This window comes from Oncorhynchus kisutch, linkage group LG22 (assembly GCF_002021735.2).
Source record: "Oncorhynchus kisutch isolate 150728-3 linkage group LG22, Okis_V2, whole genome shotgun sequence".
NCBI classification, from domain to species: Eukaryota; Metazoa; Chordata; class Actinopteri; order Salmoniformes; family Salmonidae; genus Oncorhynchus; species Oncorhynchus kisutch.
Genome location: NC_034195.2, coordinates 36,114,340 through 36,139,678, shown reverse-complemented (window position 1 = coordinate 36,139,678; position 25,339 = coordinate 36,114,340). Strand labels below are relative to the sequence as shown.

Genomic DNA, 25,339 nt, shown 5'->3' with positions numbered 1-25,339 from the left:
AATAGAATCCCCTCACTAGCCAGCTTGTTAAATGGAAGAAAAACTGCATAACATCTCGTTAAATGTTGTACATTATTGTGCAACATGTTCTATTTGGTACCAACTCGAAATATTCCTAACACATGGACAAATTTACTGAGAGATGAAAGGAAGAAATTGTTTTGATTGTTATTCTGTTAGTGGGTTGGGTTATCTGAGCTAGCTGCTTGCTACCAAAACGTTAGCGGCCACTATTGCCTGCCTAGGCTACGAAAACGTTAGCTCCTAGCTAAACAACGAATCGAGCGCTGGCAAATCCAAAGTTCTTTGTTTCAACAAACTGCACCTTGAAGAGAAAAATATTATCAAACTCAACGATATTCTGGCTGCAGGATAGCTACAACTATCTACTCAGCTATTCTTATAGTAAGCTCACTGGATGGAAAGCTTGGGCACGCTTCCTTCCTGTAAGTGTTCACTTCTCCATTCTTTAGCTGGGGCAAATGGTGGACCCACTTCCCGTCACGGATAGCTCTTATAAAAGTGAGTAGCTAATGTTATTAGCTAATTTCCCTTGTCTAATTTAGTTAGCTTGCAGAAGGTCAATTGTAACGTGTGCAATTGCAGGTTGTTTTACTAGTAAAGTCATTTATTATGTGGATTGTTTTTATCAGCTGTGCCTCCATCCTGATCTCTAGCTTGTTATAGACAAGGAGATAGCAATACATTGTGTTTTGTTTACGGTATCTGAAAAGGACATCAAGAGGTTAATAGAACTCTATTCCTCCAATGAGGTTATTTTCACAGGACAAATAAATGCTGCCAAGGTTGCCTGGAATTATTTATATATTTATTTCACCTTTATTTAACCAGGTAGGCCAGTTGAGAACAAGTTCTCATTTACAACTGCGAACTGGCCAAGATAAAGCAAAGCAGTGTGACACAAACAACAACACAGAGTTACACATGGAATAAACAAACGTACACAATATAAAAATATACAGTGTGTGCAAATGAGGTAATGCAATAAATAGGCCATAGTGGCGAAATAATTACAATTTAGCAATTAAACACTGGAGTGATATATGGCAGAAGATGAATGTGCAAGTAGAGATACTGGGGTGCTAAGGAGCAAAATAATTATAATATGGGGATGAGGTAGAGGTCGACCGATTATGATTTTTCAACTCAACTCGATACCGATTGTTGGAGGACCAAAAAAAAGCCGATACTTTTTTAATATACATATTTGTAATAATGACAATTACAACAATACTGAATGAACAATGAACACTTTTATTTTAACTTAATATAATACATCAATAAAATCTATTTCGTCTCAAATAAATAATGAAACATGTTCAATTTGGTTTAATAATGCAACAACAAAGTGTTAGAGAAGAAAGTAAAAGTGCAATATGTGCCATGTAAAAAAGCTAACGTTTTTAAGTTCCTTGCTCAGAACATGAGAACATATGAAAGCTGGTGGTTCCGTTCAACATGAGTCTTTAATATTCCCAGGTAAGAAGTTTTCGGTTGTAGTTATTATAGGACTATTTCTCTCTATACCATTTGTAATACCTTTGACTATTGGATGTTCTAATAGGTACTTTAGTATTGCCAGCCTAATCTCGGGAGTTGATTGGCTTGAAGTCATAAAAGAGCTGCTGGCAAACGCAGTAAAGCGCTGTTTGAATGAATGCTTACGAGCCTGCTGCTGCCTACCACCGCTCAGTTAGACTGCTCTATCAAATCATTAGACTTAATAATATAGTAACACACAGAAATACGAGCCGTAGGTCATTAATATAGTCAAATCCGGAAACGATCATTTCGAAAACAGAACGTTTATTCTTTCAGTGAAATACGGAACCGTTCCGTATTTTATCTAACGGGTGGCATCCATAAGTCTAAATATTGCTGTTACATTGCACAACCTTCAATGTTATGTCATAAAATTCTGGCATATTAGTTTGCAACTTGCCAGGCGGCCCAAACTGTTGCCTATACCCTGACTCTGTTGCACAGAACGCAAGAGAAGTGACACATATTCCCTAGTTAAAAGAAATTCATGTTAGCAGGCAATATTAACTAAATATGCAGGTTTAAAAAATATATACTTGTGTATTGATTTTAAGAAAGGTGTTGATGTTTATGGTTAGGTACACATTGGTGCAACGACAGTGCTTTTTTCACGAATGCACTTGTTAAATCACCCGTTTGGTGAAGTAGGCTGTGATTCAATGATAAATTAACAGGCACCCTGCAATGCAGGGCAAGCTAGATAAACTAGTAATATCATCAACCATGTGTAGTTAACTAGTGATTATGTTAAGATTGACAGTTTTTTATAAGATACATTTAATGCTAGCTAGCATCTTACCTTGGCTCCTTGCTGCATTCGCATTACCAGTAGTCAGCCTGCCACGCAATCTCCTCGTGGAGTGCAATGTAATCGGCCATGATCGGTGTCCAAAAATGCCGATTTACTGATTGTTATGAAAACTTGAAATCGGCCCTAATTAATCGTCCGACCTCTAGTTGAGTGGGCTATTTACAGATGGGCTATGTACAGGCGCAATGATCTGTGAGCTGCTCTGAAAGCTGATGCTTCAAGTTAGTGAGGGAGATATGAGTCTCTAGCTTCAGTGATATTTTTTTGGGCAGCAGAGAACTGGAAGGAAAGCCAGTCAAAGGAGGACTTGGCTTTGAGGGTGATCAGTGAAATATACCTGCTGGAGCACGTGCTACAGGTGGGTGCTGCTATGGTGAACAATGAGCTGAGATAAGGCGGGGCTTTACCTAGCAAAGACTTACAGATGACCTGGAGCCAGTGGGTTTGGCGACGAATATGAAGCTAGGGCCAGCTAACGAGAGCATACAGGTCGCAATGGTGGGTAGTATATGGGGCTTTGGTGACAAAACAGATAACATTGTGACAGACTGCATCCAATTTGCTGAGGAGAGTGTTGGAGGCTATTTTGTAAATGACATCGCCGAAGTCAAGGATCGGGAGGATAGTCAGTTTTACGAGGGTATGTTTGACAGCATGAGTGAAGGATGCTTTGTTGTGAAATAGGAAGCTGATTCTAGATTTAATTTTGGATTGGAGATGCTTAATGTGAGTCTGGAAGGAGAGTTTACAGTCTAACCAGACACCTAGGTAGTTGTCCACATATTCTAAGTCAGAACTGTCCAGAGTAGTGATGCTAGACGTGTGGGCATGTGCGGGCAGAGATCGGTTGAAGAGCATGCATTTAGTTTGACTTGCATTTAAGAGCAGTTGGAGGCCACGGAAGGAGAGTTAACACAGTGTCCAAAGAAGGGTCAGAAGTATACAGAATGGTGTTGTCTGCGTAGAGATGGATCAGATAATCAGCAGCAAGAGCGACATTGATGTATACAGAGGAAAGAGTCGGCCCGAGAATTGAACTCTGTGGCACCCCCATAGACTGCCAGAGGTCCGGACAACAGGCTCTCCAATTTGACACACTGAACTCTGTCTGAGAAGTAGTTGGTGAACCAGGCGAGGCAGTCATTTGAGAAACCAAGTCTGTTGAGTCTGCCGATAAGAATGCGGTGATTGACAGAGTCCAAAGCCTTGGCCAGTTTGATGAATACGACTGCACAGTATTGTCTTTTGTCGATGGCGGTTATGATATCGTTTAGGACCTTTAGCGTGGCTGAGGTGCACCATTGACCAGCTCTGAAACCAGATTGCATACCGGAGAAGGTACGGTGGGATTCGAAATGGTCTGTAATCTGTTTGTTAACTTGGCTTTCGAAGACCTTAGAAAGGCAGGATAGGATAGATATAGGTCTGTAGCAGTTTGGGTCTAGAGTGTCTCCCCCTTTGAAGAGGGGGATGACCACGGCAGCTTTCCAATCTTTGGGGATCTCAGATGATACGAAAGAGAGGTTGAACAGACTAGTAATAGGGGTTGCAACAATTGCGGCGGATAATTTTAGAAAGAGAGTTTCCGGATTGTCTAGCCCAGCTGATTTGTAGGGGTCCAGATTTCGCTGCTCTTTCAGAACATCAGCGATCTGGATTTGGGTGAAGGAGATGGTGGAGGCTTGGGCAAGTTGCTGTGGGGGTGCAGAGCTTTTGACTGGGGTAGGGGTAGCCAGGTGGAAAGCATGGCCAGCCGTAGAAAAATGCTTATTGAAATTCTCAATTATAGTGGATTTATCGGTGGTGACAGTGTTTCCTAGCCTCAGTGCAGTGGGCAGCTGGGAGGAGGGGCTCTTATTCTCCAAGTATGTCAGGGTTGGTGTATGAAATTGTATACACCAGTATACCACAACCAGGTTTATATCTATCTTTTAACGGTGCAGTGCAATTCTAAGGGGATTGGGTCTTGATGGAAAGCTGACAGCTGACCAGATTGCCAAGAAGTTGGAAAATCTGAAGACCAAATACAAGGTAAAGTGGGCTTGTGTTCTTAGAAGACTTGAGATTTCGGACTTCTAAAATAAGTGTTTACTGATATTGTCAATATTTACTGATCATGAAGTCAAAACAAAAAAGCCTCATCCCAGCCATAGTCACACTTTTGTATTTGTCTTTTAGGACTTAATACATTTTTCTTGGCAAGGACACTGTTGCTACCAGCATAGCCTCCTGGCCCTGGTTCCAATTTATGGGCGAGGCCATGGAAGGACGCCTCTTCAACAGCGCCCAAGTTTTGGCAGTGGCATCTTTGGCTGGTGAGGCTCCAGGTTCTTCCTCACCATTAACCAACGAGAGAGGACAGGGGGGTGACGGTGCTGACATTTTGGAGTTCTTGATCAAAACTGAGATGGAGGACAGTGTGGGGACAGAGAACTTGGAGGACAATGCAACTGTTAACACTGATGCAACTCAGACTGAGGGCCCTACTACTATGGGCTGGCGAAGAATTTCAGAATGCTCGTATAAAAGTAAGTGAGTGAGTTGGGGATACTCTGATTCTGTTCACCATTCAAATGATTTCTTCAAGGTTACCAGGAGGTCTGTTTAGTCCAGGGCTCTCCAACACTGTTCCTGGAGAGCTACCATCCTGTAGGTTTTCAGTCCAACCCCAGTTGTAACTAAATCAAATCAAATTTGTCACATACACATGGTTAGCAGATGTTAATGCGAGTGTAGCGAAATGCTTGTGCTTCTAGTTCCGACAATGCATTAATAACCAACAAGTAATCTAGCTAACAATTCCAAAACTACTACCTTATAGACACAAGTGTAAGGGGATAAAGAATATGTACATAAAGATATATGAATGAGTGATGGTACAGAGCGGCATAGACAAGATACAGTAGATGGTATTGAGTGCAGTATATACATATGAGATGAGTATGTAAACAAAGTGGCATAGTTAAAGTGGCTAGTGATACATGTATTACATAAAGATGCAGTAGATGATATAGAGTACAGTATATACGTATACATATAACTAACCTGATTCAGTTCAACTAATTATTAGAATCAGGTGCCGTAGATTAGGATGGATTGGAGCAAAAACCTACAGGACAGTAGCTCTCCAGGAAAGGGTTGGAGAACCCTGGTCTAGACTCTGGTCTTTAAGGTTCCCTAGTGCTTGAGGCATCACTACACACACCCTGGTTCAAATCCAGGCTGTAACACAACCGGGCCTTGATTAGGAATCCCATATGGCGGCACACAATTGGCCCTGCATCGTCCGGGTTTGGCCGGTGTGTGCCGTCATTGTAAATAAGAATTTGTTCTTAACCGACTTGCCTAGTTAAATAAAGGTTAAAATTCAAGAATAAGAATTTAATTGCAGTTATTGGTTGTTAGCAAGCTTGCTGCAAAAAATGGTGTGTTATTTGATACATGGTAATGTATGCTCAATCTGATGTACCTGATTCATATTACTGACATTGGTTCCTGCTTATCAGTGACAGAGCAGGAGACGGAGAGAATGATAAAGCTGCGTGCCGTGAATGAGGCTCTCTTCACAGGCAGAAAACATACTGCCAAGCCTGCCTGGAGGTGAGTATGTTTGGAAAGGACATATACAGACCATGTTTTGGCCCAGCACATCCTGTGATTATCTGTCCCAAATCCACTTCCAGCTCCTTTGCACTTATGTATGTCTAAAAGGACTGGATAGGTGTAAACAATATGGTGATAAGTCTTTCTAGCTCGACTTGGAGCTATTAGCATATTGCTTATACCTATTTGATAATTTCAGATTTCGTTAACTGCTCTAAATGAGAATTAGTTTGAGAATTGTTGTTTTCGGCATTTTTGTTTGTCTCTGACAGGAGGCTGCTGAGTGGAGGACGGCTCATAATAAGGGCTGGAATGGAGTAAATGGAATGGTATCAAGCACATGGAAACCATGTGTTTGATGAGTTCGATTACCATTCCATTGATTTCGTTCCAGCCATTACTATGAGCCCGTCCTCCCCAATTAAGGTGCGACCAACCTTCTGTTTTTGAGTTCATTTTATTTTTACAGGGACAGGGCACATTAATCAACGTTTCAGTAAAAGTGACGGTTTTAGCCGGCCGGCTAATTTTCAACCGCAGTCCCTGGGCAGGTTATTAAAAACAATTACAATATAGACAATAGCAACATAGGACAAGCAAGACATAGCATACAGACAGAGCAACATAGGACAAGCAAGATGTAGCATACAGACAGAGCAACATATAACAAAAAGCAGCAAGACAAAATTCATAAAAGCAACAAAGTGTTTCCACACCTCACAAGCTACAGACAACAGACAACATGGAAAGCGGCAACACACAGCTAGGGACCATGTTCACAAATCTGATTGACCTTTAGCAATGTCTTCAAGAATTTTGTGAAAGTGTGATATGTGGTGCAGTTATGTTGTCTCCATGTTTTCCTGCAGAGCTATTTTGAATGAGTTGGGCCTTCAGGGAAAGCTGACTACTGACCAGCTTGCCAAAAAGTGGGATAACCTCAAGAGGCGATATAAGGTAATGTGACAGTGACGGCAGTACTCAACCAGTGTATTAGTGCGCTTCATTTTCATTCTTGAATTTTTTTGTGTAGTGTATAAGAAACATTCCCAAAGTTTCTTGGAAGTTATTCTTGATCCACAATGTATCGCTCTCTCATCACCTCCTGCACACATCTCTTCTCAATTCCACTCCACACTGCTTTGTCCACTGAACCCAGACACTGTATTCCTCTTTTGGTGCAGGAGTTGAAATGTCCAGCCCGCAGCATGGAGAGCAACCCAAATTCCTGGCCCTGGTTCTACCGCATGAATGATGCCATGGAGGGACGATTCGCCGGCTGCGCCCCCATCCTGACGCCAGTAGTAGAGGAGGGTGATGAGGAGTTTGAGCCCTCTCCACTACCAAGGAAGAGGGCTCGTCGGACGCCAGGGAAGGGGGGGATGTCTGAGTTCTTGACAGAGTCTGAGATAGATGAGCTGGTGGAAACGGAGGAGAGGAATGGAGCAGCCGTCTTCCAAGGGGCCACCATAGGGGAGTATCACACGGCCACAGAATTCTCATATAAGCGTAAGTGATGATGTTTTGCCTTTCAAAGGGACTATTTGCTCAAAATATAAATCAATATGATTTTCCACTTTCTTGGTATGGTATTGGTCGACCCAGACAGTTTATAAAGTGCATGTTTGAGTTATTGGCAATAAGCTAACTAGCAACAAGTTACTTCGATAACAATTCTTTGTGAATAATAACGCTAGTTGTTATATTTGCTTGATTTACAGTGACTGAGGAGGACACCAAGAGATTGATAGAGCTGCGTGCTTCCAATGAGGCCCTTTTCACAGGGAAGAGAAATACGGCCAAGCCTGCCTGGAGGTGAGTTAGCTTGTGTTGGAAGAAACTATTTGGCTAAATAAAAATGTGATATTTCCAGTCAATGTACTTTATACTTCCATTATTTCTCTGTAGGGCTATAGTAAAAGAGATGGGCCTCGCAGGAAAGTTGTCGGCTGACCAGGTTGCCAAAAAGTGGGACAACCTGAAGACAAAATTCAAGGTATTGTAACTAGTGTGTGTCCATGTATATTTTGTCCATGATTTCTCACCCTGTTTCAGGGGCTGTGTGTGTAGTTGCTTGCACATGTACACTGAGTGTACAAAACATTAGTAACACTTTTCCTAATATTGAGTTTCACCGCTTTTGGCCTCAGAACAGCCCCAATTCATCAGGGCATGGACTCTACAAGGTGTCAAGTGTTCCACAGGGATGCTGGCCCATGTTGACTCCAATGCTTCCCATAGTTGTGTCAAGTTGTCTGGATGTCCTTTTGGTGGTAGACTATTATTTGTATATATATTTATTTCTTTACTCCCTTTTTCTCCCCAATTTGGTGGTATCCAATTGGTCTTGTCTCATCGCTGCAACTCCCGTACGGACTCTGGAGAGGCGATGGTCAAGAGCCGTGCGTCCTCCGAAACACAACACAACCCAACCAAGCCGCACTGCTTCTTGACACATTGCCAACTTAACCCGGAAGCCAGCCACACCAATGTGTCGAGGGAAACACCGCTGACACAGTCACCTGGTGACTGTCAGCGTGCACTGCGCCCAGCCCGTCACAGGACATCCCTGCCGGCCAAACCCTCCCCTAACCCAGACAATGCTGGGCCAATTGTGCTCCGCCCCTTGGGCCTCACGGTCACGGCCAGCTGCGACAGGTGGTGGACCATTCTTGATCCATACGGGAAACTGTTGAGCGTGAAAAATCCGGTGGCGTTGCAGATCTTGACACACTCAAACCAGTGTGCCTGACACCTCCTACCATACCCTGTTCAAAGGCACTTTGTCTTGCCCATTCACCCTTTGAATGGCACACGTACATGATCCATGTCTCAAAGTTTAAAAACAATTATTTAACCTGTCTCCTCCCCTTCTTCTACACTGTTTGAAGTGAATTTAACAGGTGACATCAATAAGGGATCATAGCTTTCACCTGGATTCACCTTGTCAGTCTCATGGAAAGAGGTGTCCCTAATGTTTTGTACAGTCAGTGTATATGTACATGGATGCTCATATGTGGGACCAGAAGATGGATAGGTCACACTAAGTGATATCTCCTAATACGTTTATATCTTCTCTTATCCCTTAGGACTTGAAGTATCCACCGCGTGGCATGGAGAACCAGAGCACCCCTGCCTCCTGGCCTTGGTTCCAACTCATGAATGATGCCTTCGAGGGCCGACTGGCCGCGAGAGCCCCCAAAATAACTCCCATATGGATGAACGAGGAAGACTACTTGTTTGTTTCCTCGCCGATGCCTACAGAGAGAGACCCGTGTCCCATGCCAGAAAGGAGTGAGATTTCTGATCTGGAAGAGGGAATGAGACCAGAGGGGACAGAGGTGGATGGAACGGTTACGTTCTTAGACGCCAGTGGAGAGGAGTGCCCCACACCTGTGGAATTCTCCTATAAAAGTCAGTGTCATTCCTTCATTCTTCATGTCTCCGAATGTTCTTTTCAAGGAGGATAAAATATACTTTTAGAAGTCAAATTTCACGAGTTAAAAATGGATTAATGTTCTCAGTGTTCTCAGATTAATGTTCTCATGGACTAGGGCTGTCCCCGACTAAAATACATCTTGGTCGAACAAGAGTAGTCTTTTCTTTTGAGCAATCGATTGGTCAAAATTTAAAGACATGTACTTTTCCATATATAGACACACCCTATGTGTTTTAATAAAATCAACTATATGTACTGAGCTTGTCTGATGCTTCAAGCTTGCTGTTTTATTAAATAATTAAGTCACACAAATGACTCAAGGGAGCCAGAGATCAAGATAGCCTAAAAAAAATAACTGTTCCGTACCCTCCTCCTCCTGCTGCTGCTGGCCTTCAAAGATTCTGCCTTGCCGTTACACTCCTGAAGTTGCCGGTAATAGGCTACACCAGGGGTCGGCAACCTTTTTCCATTTGGAGTGACAATTTATCTTACCATTTCTATCGATCTGTGTGCCAGTTATGATTTTCATTTGCACATTTTTGTGGAACAGTTTAATTTAATTTATAGACTTTTATATCTCAAAATCATTGTAATGTGGTTCATCTAAATTCTATCTAACAAACAAATAAAAACATGGTAGCCTGAAGGTAGAAAATATCCTGATAAATATACTATATATCACATTGGCTACGCATGTCTGTCTGCAATGAACTTGAAACATGTATCAACTGTGTCTGGCCCAAAGCCCATTGCTAGCAAATTTTCAACATTGTATAGAAAATACTGGGCCCCAAGTTTCCCACCCTAGTGAGCTTAGGACAGACACAGCTGTAGACTATTTGTGCAAGGGATAATAAGTAATCAATTATTTTGAAGTTTACACTGGATCAGAGCATTACATTTTTCCCTTTCAGGCCGAGTGGTTATCAAAAGGGAGAGAGCTGGAAATATTTGTCAAATACATTGAGGAACTATTGTCATTCTCAATGGATGTAAAAAGAGACTTTGTTTACTCGCTGTTTGAGTTGAAGACATTTTTAATTTGAGAAGCTCCACAGCTTAATAGTGGTAGTGAGTTAAGACAATCAGAAATACTATCCAACATCCCCAAATAGGCACATTTATAAGTCAAGTAGCCTAGGCCTATTTCTATATGCGTAATCAGGTGCACATCCTTACTCAACATTGACAGGAGCTCTCCAAACAAAAGACAATGGAAAAAAAATGTTGCCACTCCTTCGTTGCCCAGGTGGTGTGTTTGGGATCATTGTCATGCTGAAAGACCCAGCCACGTTTTATCTTCAATGCCCTTGCTAATGGAAGGAGGTTTACACTCAAAATCTCATGATACATGGCCCCATTCATTCTTTCCTTTACACGGATCAGTCGTCCTGGTCCCTTTGCAGAAAAACAGCCCCAAAGCATGATGTTTCCACCCCCATGCTTCACAGTAGGTATGGTGTTCTTTGGATGCAACTCAGCATTATTTGTCCTCCAAACACGACGAGTTGAGGTTTTACCAAAAAGTTATATTTTGGTTTCATCTGACCATATGACATTCTCCCAATCTTCTTCTGGATCACTGTATATGTAATGGGGAATTGATAGACACTAACAATCAAAAGGGCAAACAATTTACTCAAGGAAGTTATGAAACAATAAATGTGCATGAAATGGCGGGAAAGACGTGCTTTGTGCATCTTAGCCACACTCTCCTTTTCCTTGGATAGTGGCATCCCCGCGGCTTCCTCAATGGATTTAGTCCACTGAGACCGGCGAGAATCAGACATGTCAAGTGTGCCATGAAAAAATCTATATATTTGCGACTGCTCAACTAAAAAATTCTCGGCCGACCAAGAGCCTATCGACCAGACAATCAACCAGTTGACTAAATGCGGTCAGCCTTAATATGAACCATATACAGTGCCTTCAGAAAGTATTACTCCTTGACTTATTCCACATTTTGTAGTTCCATTCTGAATTCAATATTGATTCATATTTTTTTATCACCCACCTACACACAATACCCTATAATGAATGGTGAAAATATGTTTAGAAACTTTTGCAAAAGTATTAAAAATAAAATACAGATCGAATTCACACCCCTGAATACTTTGTAGAAGCAACTTTGGCCGAGATTACAGCATGAATTGTCTTGTACAGTGCATTTGGAAAGTATTCAGACCCCTCTACTTTTTCCATGTTTTGTTACATTTTAGAATAAGGCTGTAATGTATTACATTTAAATGTTTTCCTCATCAATCTACACAAAGTACCAAATAATGAAAACCAGTTTAGACATTTTTGCAAATGTATAAAAAACATTTTTTTTTTAACATACCTTATTTACATAAGTATTCAGACCTTTTGCTATTAGACTCAATTGAGCTCAGGTGCATCCTGTTTCCATTGATCATCCTTGAGAAGTTTCAACAACTTGATTGGAGTCCACCTGTGGTAAATTCAATTGATTGGACATGATTTGGAAAGGCACACACCTGTCTATATAAGGTCCCACATTTGACAGTGCATTTCAGCAAAAACCAATCCGAGACAGGATTGTGCTGAGGCACAGATCTGGGGAAGGGTACCAAAAGAATGGCTGCAGCTGTGGAGGTCCCGAAAAACACATAATTCTTAAATAGAAGAATTTTGGAACCACCAAGACACTTCCTAGAGCTGGCCGCCTGGCCAAACTGAGTAATTGGGGGAGAAGGGCCTTTGTCAGGGAGGTGACCAAGAACCCGATGGTCACTCTGACAGAGCTCCAGAGTTCCTCTGTGGAGATGGGAGAACCTTCCAGAAGGACAACCATCTCTGCAGCACTCAACCAATCAGGCCTTGTCCACTTGGAGTTTGCCAAAAGGCACCTAAAGACTCTCAGACCATGAGAAACAAGATTCTCTGTTCTGATGAAACCAATATTGAACTCTTTGGCCTGAATGCAAAGTGTCATGTCTGAAGGAAACCTGGCACCATCCCTATGGTGAAGCATGGTGGTGGCAGCATCATGCTGTGGGGATGTTTTTCAGCGGCAGGGACTGGGATACTATCCAGGATCGAGGAAAAGATGAACAGAGCAAAGTACAGAGAGATCCTTGATGAAAACCTGCTTCAAGTCACTCAGGACCTCAGACTGGGTGAACGTACACCTTCCAACAGTACAACAACCCTAAGCACACAGCCAAAACAACGCAGGAGTGGCTTCAGGACAAGTCTCTGAATGTCCTTGAGTGGCCCAGCCAGAGCCCGGACTTGAACCTGATCTCTGGAGAGACCTGAAAATAGCTGTGCTCCGATGCTCCCCATCCAACCTGACAAAGCTTGAGAGGATCTGCAGAGAAGAATGGGAGAAATTCCCCAAATACAGGTGTGCCAAGCTTGTAGTGTCATACTCAAGAAGGCTCGAGGCTGTAATCACTGCCAAAGGTGCTTCAACAAAGTACTGAGTAAAAGGTCTGATATTTCCATTTTTATATTTGAAACATTTGCAAATATTTCTAAAAACCTTTTTTGTTGTTGCTTTTTTATTGTGGGGTATTGTGTGTAGATTGAGGGGGGAAACCATTTAATACATTTGAGTAAGGCTGTAACCTAACAAAATGTGGAAAAAGTCAAGGAGTCTGTATACTTTTCCGAATGCACGGTTTACTTGTATTTGGTATTTTATTAGGATCCCCATTAGCTGTTGCAAAACCAGCAGCTACTCTTCCTGGGGTCCACACAAAACATGAAACATAATGACATAACACAGAACATCAATAGACAAGAACAGCTCAAAGACAGAACTACATACAAAAAAATGTTTATACATAGCCTACATATCAATGAATACACACAAACGATCTAGGTCGAATATCTGCATTTGAGGATTTTCTCAAGCTTTCTCACCCACCAAGTTGAGTGGGGAGTGTGGGAGAACAGCAATCTTTAAGTCTTTCCAAAGATTTTCAATTGGATTCAAGTCTGAACTTTGGCTGGGCCACTCAAGCGCTTTCACATTTCTGTTCTGAAGCCATTCCAGGGTTGCTTTGGCTGTATGCTTGGGGTCATTGTCCTATTAGACTGAGGCAAAGATTTCCATTCCAAGGTCATTTGCACTCTGAAGCAGGTTCTCGTCAAGGATTTGCCTGTATTTGGCTCCATTCATTGTTCCCTCTATCCTTACCAGTCTCCTAGTCCCTGCCGCTGAAAAGCACCCCCATAGCATGATGCTGCCACCATGCGTCATGATTTGGATGGTGTTCAGACCGGTGACCAGCTGTGCCTGGTTTTCTCCAGACATAGTGCTTTGCATTCAGGCCAAATGGTTACATTGTCTCATCAGATCATATAATCTTTTGACTTATGAGTCTTTTACATGCCTTTTTGCAATCTTCAGGTTGCCATGTGGCTTTTTCTCAGGAGTGGCTTCCTTCTGGTACACTCTTCCATAAAGTCCAGATTGGTGAAATGTTATAGAGATTGTTGTCCTTCTGGCCAGTTCTCCCATCTTAGCCAAGGAACTCTGTAGTTCTGTCAGAGTGGTCATTAGGGTCTTGGTCATCTCCCTGACCAAGGTCTTTCTTGCCTGGTTGCTCAGTTTGGTTAAATGGCCAGCTCTAGGCAGAGTAGATCCAAATGTGTTCAATTTCCCAATGATGGAGACCACTGTGCTGTTGGAATCTTTCAACACTCTAGAAATAGTTTTACACCCTTCCCCAGAAAAATGCCTTCTCACCACTCTATTTCAGAGCTCCAAAGCCAGTTCCTTGGACTTCATGGTATAGTTTCTGCTCTGACATGCACTGTCAACAATGGGACCTTATATAGACAGGTGTTTTCTTTCTAATTTATCTCCATTCAATTGGCCACAGGTGGACTCCAATCAATTTGTAGCGAAGTCTCAAAGATGATAAAAGGAAATTGGATGCATCTGAGCTCAATCTGGAGTAAAAGGGTGTGAATACTTATTTAAATGAGATTTTGGTATTTCATGATGTGTGAGAGAAAAAAAATCAACAAAACAACAATGTGGAATAAGTCAAGGGGTATGACTACTTTATGAAGGCACTGTAGGCAACAATCAAGAAAAACATATTGGCAAACGAATAGTAACTTTAATTTTGTTTTGATGACAGTGACAGAGCAGGATACGAGGAGGCTGATTAAGTTGCGTGCGGCCAATGAGGTTCTCTTCACTGGGAGGCGAAATGCTGCCAAGGCTGCATGGAAGTGAGTAGGATTTAGTATGAAAATAAATGTCAATGACGAAGCACTAAAGTCAGATATGCATAATCAACACTGATCACATTGGTTATTTTTGTGTGCAGGGCCATTTTAAAAGAGTTGGTTCTCCTGGGAAAGGTGTCAACTTACCAGGTGGCCAAGAAATGGGACAACTTAAAAAGAAGATATAAGGTAAACTGTCAAGTGTTTCTGGCAAATTTCTGCAACATGAAATAATCAAAGTGTAAATAGATCAAAATCAGAATGTTTATATTGAAGGACGAATCCTTAATAATGTCCATGCATTGCTAAAACACTTTCACCCAGCTGAAGTCTGCTCTGTTGTTTGTATTCTACACTGTGGTCACACTTGTCCCCTCTTGTTCCCTGAACAGGACCTGAAGTACCCTCCTGTGGGCATGGAGAGCATAGCAGACAACGCTGCTTCCTGGCCATGGTTCTACCTCATGAATGAGGCCATGGAGGGCCGCCTCGCCGCCAGCGGACCTGTCTTGACCCCTATAACGGAGGGTGATGACCCCGAGCCTTCCCCTTCACAGTCGTCTCGAAATAGAGGATGCCCGTTGCTGGAAAAGGGTGACATCACACTGGAGTACCAACAAGAGATTTATGTGCACCCCACCATAGAGGAGTGCCACCGGGCCACAGCGGAGTGTGAGAGTGCACTGAGAGAGGAGAGGTTGGGTAGGGGGCCAGCAGGGGGCACTGCTGCTCAGAAGTCAGTGACACTGGAGAGAGGGTGGGAGATGATGGAGAGGGAGAGGGCAGCGATAGAGGGGGATAGAGCGGCGGTAGACAGAGAGCGACAGTGGCTGGAGAGCGAGAGAGCCAACTTGGCAAGAGACAGGATGCTGTTGGAACAGGACATGGCGGCACTTGGTAGAGAGAGAGAGGCCTTTGAGAGCCAGAGGGCAGCAGTGATGATGCACAGTGCTACAGGGGTGCACACTGGACACGTCAACCACTGTGGGATGGGGATGTAGACCTATCGTATTAACTGCCTTGGAAGCCAAGGACTGTTCAAGAGCCTTCAAGTTAATTAGAGGAGTCTTTTCAGCATGTTTTCACCTTATTGGCTCGAGATTAATAAATGTTTTACACTCACAAGAGAATGCGCTGTCTTTGATTTGTGATTGATACATTCCAAACATCTAAACATAATGGTTTATTAAACTAACCAGTGACAGAGACTTCAATCTGTGACATTGTGGACTTGTTTTAAATGTCATTTGAGAATTTCTCTTTCTTTTGACAGAACAGGCGAATGATGTCATGTAACCCTTAAAGTGTTTGTTGTGACTCATTATCTCAATGGCCTCATCCTGTCTTTTCAGTCTCGGTTGCAATTATATTGTAATATAAGACAAAATTAGCACTATAAGTAAGAGAACTGAATTTGTTATGGAAGTGTTAACTTTTTATGTACTGACTACTTTTCTCTAATGTGAAAGCTGTTTCCATTTTCAAACAATGAATATACTATAAATTACTGCCAAAAAAGTAGGGAAGTGAAATATATTGTTTGAGAAATCAAATCACAGTATGACCAAAGCTCAAGTGAGAAATGTGGTGGAATATATTTTTTGAGGAAATAGTACCTGCTCAACAATTGTGTATAGCCTACAATAAAAAGGATCATACTCTGCTCATGATTTTCTTGTTATCGGATCTGTACAAATGTAGAGGACTAGGGGCTAAAATCAATGGATGGTTAGGTTTGAACGTAACAGCTATTTTATTTAACCTTGATATAACTCAACATAGTAATGCATGGAATTAAATACGTTTGTGTCCAGATGCCCTTTGTAGCCAGCTGAAGAAGCTTTGCTAGGAGAATCTACAGGTGGACTTTATAAAGTCCTTGTCTAACCCGCTCCACTGGCTGGGACAAGTCCTTCTTTCTTCACGGACCTGGAGGTCATGCAGTTACACCGACTGTCCAGCTTGAAGTGTCATCGGGCTGCATTGTGTTTCCGGGTGGAAAGGTTCCATATTACCCAGGAGATTCATTGCCTCTTGCATAGACCTTGTTGAAACATAATGCACAATGTGTTTTTGACAGGCAATGCCTGTGCATAGTACTGCAGTTGTATATTGTTTTGAGAGGGGGTGGAGAAAAGGGAGGGATGATTCAGTTAAAGAATCTGGTGAAGAAAGAAACTTAGCTTTTAACCTAACTGGATCAACCTGACTAGCAACCAGCTGCATTTGCTCTTTTGTGTTTTGCATAAGGGGCATCTCATACAGGCAACAGGAGAGAGAGTAATCAGATATCATGCTCACTGTACGCATAGGTAAGTCATATTTTCCCATAAAATGCCAATGTTTTATGTTTACTGAGAAATCTGTATGTCAATCTGTCAATACAGTATTTGCTTTAAACACATAGACAAGGTAATCTCTTGTAGGACAAATGGTGCATAAAACACAGGGCCTCAGAAGTAAGTTGCAAAGCCAGGTTTTTTAAAAGCATGTTTTATGTATTACTGCTCAATATATGTTTTAATAGTGTCTATAGAGTACTACGGAATAACTTATTTTATGAACAGATGAATAAACAAGATTATAGAGGGTTGAAGACTACCAACCAACAATGTGGTTTTACTGGTAGAGCAGTCTTCTATTTATCTCTGGCTCAAGCCAGTCCGGTGTTATTAACCCTTTCCTATTGTAGGGTGAGTGTAGAAATATACTTTAGTGTTTAGTGTAGGGCCCAGGTCCTAGCTTGTGATCCATGCAAGTACTGACTTTCTCATAATTCATGCATTTACTGTATGTCAATAGGAAATTGGATTGAAATGAGTGAAATCAGCCCTTTGGTTGTAAATTTTACAGTTGTAGTCATGCAGTCATTGACAGCTGTCTATGCTTGTCCACAATACATAAGTGACTTGGTGATTATCCCGTATAAGTACGATATCCCCATTATTTATCTTGCAGGCCTTCTTCCAATCATAGCAGTGCTTGGAATCATTTTCTTTGCTGTTTTCCTCACGATGCGGTCTCAAAGTAAGTCTCGATGACAATGTTTGTCACACAAGGACACTTTCATTTGATAACGACTATTAATTACATGCTGTTAATAAAACCGGCATAATATTTGAATAAATGTTTGTCATCTAGCCTAGCTACTGATGCAATTTATCAGGGAAAGTGTTCATGTTTTCTTCAAGAGTCAGTACCCGCTACAATAGTTCCCATTCATAATGATCCATGCTGCTCCTTCCCCCTATTACTCTAGGCCACACCCTCTCCTTGTATCCTGAGTTTCCTGGTCCAGAGTGGCTACAAGTGCCTAATGTACCCAAAGAGACCAGTGAGTAATCAGAAGGATGTGTATTTCCACCTGTGCAACATGTTTGGGCTACTAGCATCCACATATTCAACATTTAAACAAAACAAAGTTATAGCTGGCAAGGCCAAAAAGCTAGTCTATCCCATCAAATTAATGGTATGGGGAACCATTAATATGTGTGATTGTGTGTGTTTCTCCTCCTGAATACTTGCGCAGCCTCCAGACAAAGACCGTGTGGCATCCCAAAGCCCTGTCCAGAGGGGGACTTCAGCTTTTTAATCGCCAGTGGAGCTGCTAATGTGGTTGGACCCAAAATCTGCATGGAGGACAAAATGTAAGGAACATATCCTTGTGTGTGTTGTTACAGGTATTTTCCATTTATGTTTTGGGGTTGGACTTTTAGCACGTAAGACTCACTGTGACCTTGTTAGTCAGTATGTGTTACACCTGTGCTGGTTGCAATGTCGTTAGTGTGAAGGTGTTTCACCTGAGCTTGCCCAGATGCTATTTAAGAGTGGCTGGCCCACTGTTCCAGTTGTCTTGATAGATCCGAAGGGTTAACATCTTTAGTTGGTGCTCCCTATTTTTATTTTGTAGACCAGCAAGCCTTCATCTGCTTTTGCGCCACACTTTTGATTTGCTTCCTGTCTTTACATTTGGTGTGGGTTTTACTTTCGTTAGCTTTTTCTTGGGCAAATTCAGTCGGCGCTCATGGTGGGTGTCTTTTAGGTTCCTGTTCTTGCTAGTCAACCTTTAGTGGACACCACCATGAGTCTTTCAGAACCCCTCCTAAAACCCCACCTGTTTTGGTTGTTGGTCAGTGACTCTTTGTTTGTGCCCTATTCTGTTTGAGCAATTTTTAGTTTTTTTGCTGGGGAACTTATGTGTGTGTGAGTGAGAGCGATATCTTGATGTAGAGTGCCCTATTATTGTTCACTGTGGGGGGGCGGGGGGAGGTTGTCAGGTTGTGAGACTCTGTTCTATGTTCTCTTCAGGGTTATGGGTTATGTGGAAGAAAATGTTGGGTATGGAATTAACATTGCTGTTGTGAACGGTAAGTCAAAAGGTTATATACACATAGTATTAATAGTTTTCTTATTTTACATCTTGTATTCAGCGTTAATCTGATTTTAAATACCTAATTAGTCTCTTTTTCACACAGGGAAGACTGGGGAGGGTATGAAGACAGCATTTTTTAACATGTATGATGGTGGTAAGATGGTTTACAGCCCCTATAAAAATAAAATGGCCAGAGGAGCATGTACATTGTCTAGTGACCATCTACACACCACATTGCAGTTTTCACATTTTGCAAATCTAAATGGTTTAAATTGGGGACTTTTTTTACCAATCTACACAACATAGTCCACATTTCAAAGTGAAATAAATTATATTAAAAAAAATACAATTATATCCCAGTGTTATGTATTCAGAAGACTGAGGCAGGGTTTTATCTAACCTTTCATATTTCTTTGAGCCTAGCAAACTGCCCAGTCCCTGCCGGTGACAAGCATACCCATAACATGCCACCACAATACTTGAAAATACAGAGCATCAACATTGCATTCACTACACATTACTGACCTGTATGGGGAAAAAAGGAAGCCCGTGTTAAACTCCACGCTAAATCATTGATTCTGTTCGCAAAAAGGCAGTTAAGTAATATTCAAGACAATACAGCAAAGAAATATACTTTTTGGAATAAACTGAAGGTTTGGGTCAAATCCAGTACAACACACAGTGAATCACTTTATTTTCAAGTATTGTGGTGGCAGCATTATGTTATGGGTATTCTTGTCACCGGCAGGGACTGAGTTGGTTAGGATCAAATACATTTGAAAGGAGCAAAGCTCAAGAATTGAGCACATTTTATTGCCGAAGACATACCAGAATGGCTTTCCAAGAGGTGTTGAGTGGTCCAGTCTATCCTGAATTAAATTTGTGTGAAAATCAGAGACATAGAGTATACCAAACACCTTCCTAATATTGAGCTGCACCCCCCACCACATAACAGCATAATTTCATCGGTGCCTGGACTCTACAAGGTGTCAAATCAAATGTCACAGGCGCCGAATACAACGGGTGTAGACCTTACCGTGAAATGCTTACTTACAAGCCCTTAACAAACAATGCAGAATATTTGCTAAATAAACTAAAGTAAAAAAATGTACACAAAATAACTAACAAGGCTATTTACAGGGTGTACCGTTAGAGTTAATGTGTGGTGGTACAGGTCAGTTGGGGTAATATGTACAGTGGCAAGACAAAGTATGTTAACTCTTTGGGATTACCTGGATTTCTGCATAAATTGGTCTTAACTTTTGAGCTGATATTCATCTAATTCACAACAATAGACAGTGTGCTTAAACTAATAACACGCAAATTGTGTATTTCTTTTCTAAATGTAATATATTTTAAACGTTCCCAGTGTAGGTTGGAAAAAGTACGTGAACCCCTTGGCTAATGACCTCCAAAAGTGAATTGGAGTCAGCTAACCTGGAGTCCAATCAATGAGACGAGATTAGAGATGTTGCTTAGAGCTGCCCTGCTCTATAAAAAACACTCACAAAATGTAAGTCTGCTATCAAAAGAAACATTGCTTGACGTGAACCATACCTCGAACAAGAGATCTCAGAAGACTTAAGAATTGTTGACTTGCATAAAGCTGGGAAGAGTTACAAAAGTATCTCTTAAAGCCTTTGATGTTCATCAGTCCACGGTAAGACAAATTGTCTATAAATGGAGAAAGTTAAGCATTGTTGCTACTCTCCCTAGCAGTTGCCATCCTGCAAAGATGACTGCAAGATCACAGCGCCGAATGTTCAATGAGGATAAAAATAATCCTAGAGTGTCAGCTAAAGACTTAGAGAAATCTCTGGAACATGTTAACATCTCTGTTGATGATTCTACGATACGTAGAACACTAAACAAGAATGGTGTTCATGGGAGGACACCATGGAGAAGCCACGGCTGTTAAAAAAACAAAACATTGCTGCACGTCTTAAGTTCGCAAAAGAACACCTGGATGTTCCACAGCGCTACTGGAAAAATATTCTGTGGACAGATTAAACTAAAGTTGAGTTGTTTGGAAGGAACACACATCACTATGTGTGGAGAAAAAAGGCAAAGCACACCGACATAAAAACCTCATCCCAACTGCAAAGTATGGTAGAGAGAGCATCATGGTTTGGGGCTGCTTGCTGCCTCAGGGCTTGGGCAGTTTGCTATCATCGATGGAAAAATGAATTCCCAATTTTATCAATACATTTTGCAGGAGAATGTAAGGCTATCTGTCCGCCAATTGAAGCTCAACAGAAGTTGGGTGATGCAACAACACAACGACCCTAAGAACAGAGGTAAATCAACAACAGGATGGCTTCAACAGAAGAAAATATGCCTTCTGGAGTAGCCCAATCAGTCCTGACCTCAACCCAATTGACACCAGACATCCCAAGAATATTGCTGAACTGAAACAGTTTTGTAAAGAGGAATGGTCCAAAATTCCTCCTGACTATTGTGCAGGTCTGATCCGCAACTACAGAAAACGTTTGAGGTTACTGCTGCCAAAAGAGGGTCAACCACACACTTTTTCCACCCTGCACTCAATGTTTACACGGTGTGTTCAATAAAGGCATGAAAACGTGTAATTGTTTGTGTTATTAGTTTAAGCAGACTGTGTTTGTCTATTGTTGTGACTTAGGAGAAGATCAGATCAAATTTGATGACCAACTCATTCAGAAATCTGGGTAATTCCAAAGGGTTCAGATACTTTTTCTTGCAACTGTACATGTAGGTAGGGGTAAAGTGACTATGCATAGATAAACAGCGTGTAGCAGCAGCGTAAAAAAAGGGTGTCAATGCAAATAGTTTGGATAGCCATTTGATTAACTGTATAGCAGTCTAATGGCTTAGGGGTAGAAGCTGTTAAGAAGCCTTTTGGACGTAGACTTGGCACTCTGGTACCGCTTGCTGTGTGGTAGCAAAGAGAACAGTCTATAACTAGAGTGTCTGGAGTCTTTTACAATTTGTAGGGCCTTCTTCTGACACCGCCTAATATAGAGGTCCTGGATGGCAGGAAGCTTAGCCCCAGTGATGTACTGGGCCGTACACACTACTCTCTGTAGCGCCTTGCGGTCGGATTCCGAGCAGTCGGATGCCATACCAGGCAGTGATGCAACCAGTCAGTTCTCGATGGTGCAACTGTATAAACTTTTTGAGGATCAGAGGGCCCATGCCAAATCTTTTCAGGGGAATAGGTTTTGTCGTGCCCTCTTCACGATCTTGGTATTGTCCTGGCACCACACTGCCAGGTCTCTGACCTCCCTGTAAGCTGTCTCATCATTGTCGGTGATCAGGCCTACCGCCGTTGTGGTCGGCTAACTTAATGATGGTGTTGGAGTCGTGCGTGGCCACACAGTCATGGGTGAACAGGGAGTACTGGAGGGGGACTGAGCACGCACCCATGAGGGCCCCCAGTGTTGCGGATCAGCATGGCAGATGTGTTGTTGTTTACCCTTACCACCTGGGGGTGGCCCATCAGGAAGTCCAGGATCCAGTGGCAGAGGAAGGTGTTTAGTCTCAGGGTCGAAAGCATTCCACAGGGATGCTGGTCCATGTTGACTCCAATGCTTCCCACAATTGTCAAGTTGGCTGGATGACCTTTGGGTGGAGGACCATTCTTGATACACATGGGAAACTGTTGTGTGGAAAAACCCAACAGCGTTGCAATTTTTGACAAAAACTGGTGCGCCTGGCACCTACTACCATACCCCGTTCAAAGGCACTTGCCCGTTCACCCTCTGAAAGGAACACATACACAATCCATGTCTCAATTATCTCGCGGCTTAAAAATCCTTTAACCTGTCACCTCCCCTTCAACTACACAGATTTAAGTGGATTGAACAAGTGACAACAGTAAGGGATTATAGCATTCATCTGGTCAGTCTGTCATGGAAAGAGAAAGTTTTGTATACTCAGTGTATTGCTGTCCATCAATGATTCCCAACCAAATTTACTGAGCTTGAGCAATTCTGACAAAAACAATGGATATACTGAGTTCCATAATTATTGGCACCCTTGATAAAGATGAGTAAAACATATATAATACAAATACTGGGATATATTCTATGCTAAATAAAATTGGAAAATAAAATTTTATACTAATACAATTAATCTGAATTTTTTTTTTTTTTTTTATATTTTTTTAACAGTAATCAAAAAAAAAAAATGGGGTCAACATAATTGGCAACCCTGTTTTCAGTATTCCAGCACTCTCCCCTTGCGAGAATAATGACAGTTTTTTTCCAAAATGTTTTGAGAACACATTGGGATGGATTTTAGACCCTTCCTCCATACAGAATCTTCCCAGATCCATGATTTCCTTTGTCTGCGTTTATGGACTGTCCTCTTTTGATTCAAACCACAGGTTTTCAATGGGGTTCAAGTCCGGAGACTGAGATGGCCATTGCAAGATGTTGATTTGTGGTCAATTAACCATTTCTTTGTGGATTTTGATTCATGCTTTGGATTGTTTTGCTGGAAGATCCACTTGCGGCCAAGTGTCAGCCTCCTGTCAGAGGCAACCAGGTTTTTGGCAAAAAATGTGCAGTTATTCAAAATGAGTAAACTGTAATGGCTTCCAACGATGCTTCCACCAAGTATTAACTGTGAGGTGTGAAGACATGCAATAAAGACTTAATATTTAAAAATGTATTTAGAACATTGTCTATCATTTGAAACTTTATTATTTAAGGCAGAAAAATGTGAAGATTGCAAGGGGTGTGTAGATTTTCACTAGGCACTGTATTTCCTGCTTAGCAACATTAGTTAAATGCATCTCCACCCTTTCCATGATCGATTTCTGTACCTTGTTATAAATGTTGAGATATTAACCAACCAGATACAATCATTCCTGTATGGGTTGGTCAACCATATCCAGCACATTGAAAACTGAAGTACAATTGTTCTTAAAATAATACATAGATTTTGTTCAATTTGAGTGTACATAATTCTAATTTCCACTCCTCAATAAAGAAGAAAACCATTGATCATGTTGATAAGCTGACATGTTATCCCTGTCTTGCAGATATTGAACCTCTGGTGGAGTTTCTGGAGTCCATTGAGAATGGATCCATTGTGTTGATTGCCACCTACGACGACCCAGCTACAAAGTGAGTCACATTTCATTTTAACATTAAACCAACTTTTATGGCAGAATTTGACCAATATGGTCATCCAGGATACTATATGATAATGCTTTGGGATCTTTGGAGTGTGCACCAAAATCATTTAATTAATTGAAGCGCTCTGCATGCTCATATAAAGTCCTGTCGCAAGCCTATTCATATTGTTTTTAGTGATACAATTAATGATGGTAGTGAGGAAAAATACTGAATGGTTTTAGTAATTGATTGACAGATTGAACGAAAAAGCAAGGAAGCTTATCAGAGAGCTTGGCAGCTCTGCTATCCAGTCATTAGGCTTCAGAGACAACTGGGTCTTTGTTGGAGGAAAAGGAGCAGATGTCGAGAGTACCTTGGAGAAGGTAATACCATACCAACGTTTATAATATGTTTTCACTGTCTCTGTTATCCAGTTTTTTGGATTGCACCTGCAGTTCCCCACTTTTTACTGATATCATTTGAGCTGGATGAGCTATGTGTTTATGTTGCTGTTGCAGGAATCTAATTGATCCGTTTCCCCCCCACAGCATATTAAAAACAATAGAGACAAAAACAAGTATGACTCCTGGCCAGAGATGATTGATTTGCAAGGATGCTTACCACGCTATTTGGAGTGATTGGTACCAAAAATGTTGTTATCCTGCCAGACCCCATATCCACTGTAAACATTTGCACATGTTGTGATGTCTGTATTACTCTGAAAAATGCATAATAAACAACAGTTTGGCCTTGTCTATGAAGTATTTTTTTGGCAAAATACAGAATTATCTGTTTATAACACAGATAATAGAGCTCGTCAGTCTGTAGTCCTACAAACGGGAAATTAGTTATCTGTGGTTCATTCAGCCATTTTTATTGGGGAAATTGATGGGGAAAGAATGGGGTTTTGGGATAAACGCCGAAAATAAGGTCTGTGGTTAACACATGCTTAGAAGGTCTTATACGTTTTGTTCTATTAGATCAGTAAATCAGCTTTTAGTTTTCTTGCACCTTATTTGTGGAACGTTCTTCAAAATATTCTTAATGTGATGTTTTGGTGCCTCAAGGGCAATTCAGAAAGCTGATTGAGGACCTTATTATTGATGAATGTGTTTTTTTATGACCCTGTCTTTCTAAAAGCAATTTGTATTTATATGACTGCATTTTCTGTAATTCAGGGCTAGTCTGTAAACGGGACCTTGGTCTCTGTATGACTCCCAGATAAAATAAAATAAAAA

At 41.5% G+C, this 25,339-nt stretch overlaps 2 protein-coding genes across 3 annotated transcripts; both read left to right on the top strand.

The window, feature by feature from the left end:
- Positions 1 to 16,297, top strand: LOC109867289 (uncharacterized). The gene is made up of 12 exons (XM_020456368.2): positions 1 to 522; positions 4,318 to 4,405; positions 4,553 to 4,902; positions 5,881 to 5,974; positions 6,847 to 6,934; positions 7,162 to 7,486; positions 7,699 to 7,792; positions 7,886 to 7,973; positions 9,067 to 9,391; positions 14,537 to 14,630; positions 14,729 to 14,816; positions 15,020 to 16,297. Exons 3-12 carry the CDS (start codon positions 4,623 to 4,625, stop codon positions 15,626 to 15,628), a joined length of 2,085 nt encoding a protein of 694 aa, XP_020311957.1. The 5' UTR covers positions 1 to 522; positions 4,318 to 4,405; positions 4,553 to 4,622; the 3' UTR covers positions 15,629 to 16,297.
- A 417-nt stretch (positions 16,298 to 16,714) lies between these two features.
- Positions 16,715 to 24,856, top strand: LOC109867583 (protein FAM3C). Of its 2 annotated transcripts, none has more exons than XM_020456818.2 (9): positions 16,715 to 16,939; positions 17,586 to 17,654; positions 17,887 to 17,961; positions 18,157 to 18,274; positions 18,936 to 18,994; positions 19,103 to 19,117; positions 24,026 to 24,110; positions 24,358 to 24,484; positions 24,650 to 24,856. In XM_020456818.2, the coding sequence occupies exons 1-9, from the start codon at positions 16,921 to 16,923 to the stop codon at positions 24,737 to 24,739; spliced, it is 657 nt and encodes a 218-aa protein (XP_020312407.1). In that variant the 5' UTR covers positions 16,715 to 16,920; the 3' UTR covers positions 24,740 to 24,856. The 2 variants fall into 2 exon arrangements, with proteins under 2 accessions (XP_020312407.1, XP_020312406.1); XM_020456817.2 differs by having other exon boundaries at positions 16,730 to 16,939; positions 19,103 to 19,153.
- The last annotated feature ends 483 nt before the right edge of the window (positions 24,857 to 25,339 follow it).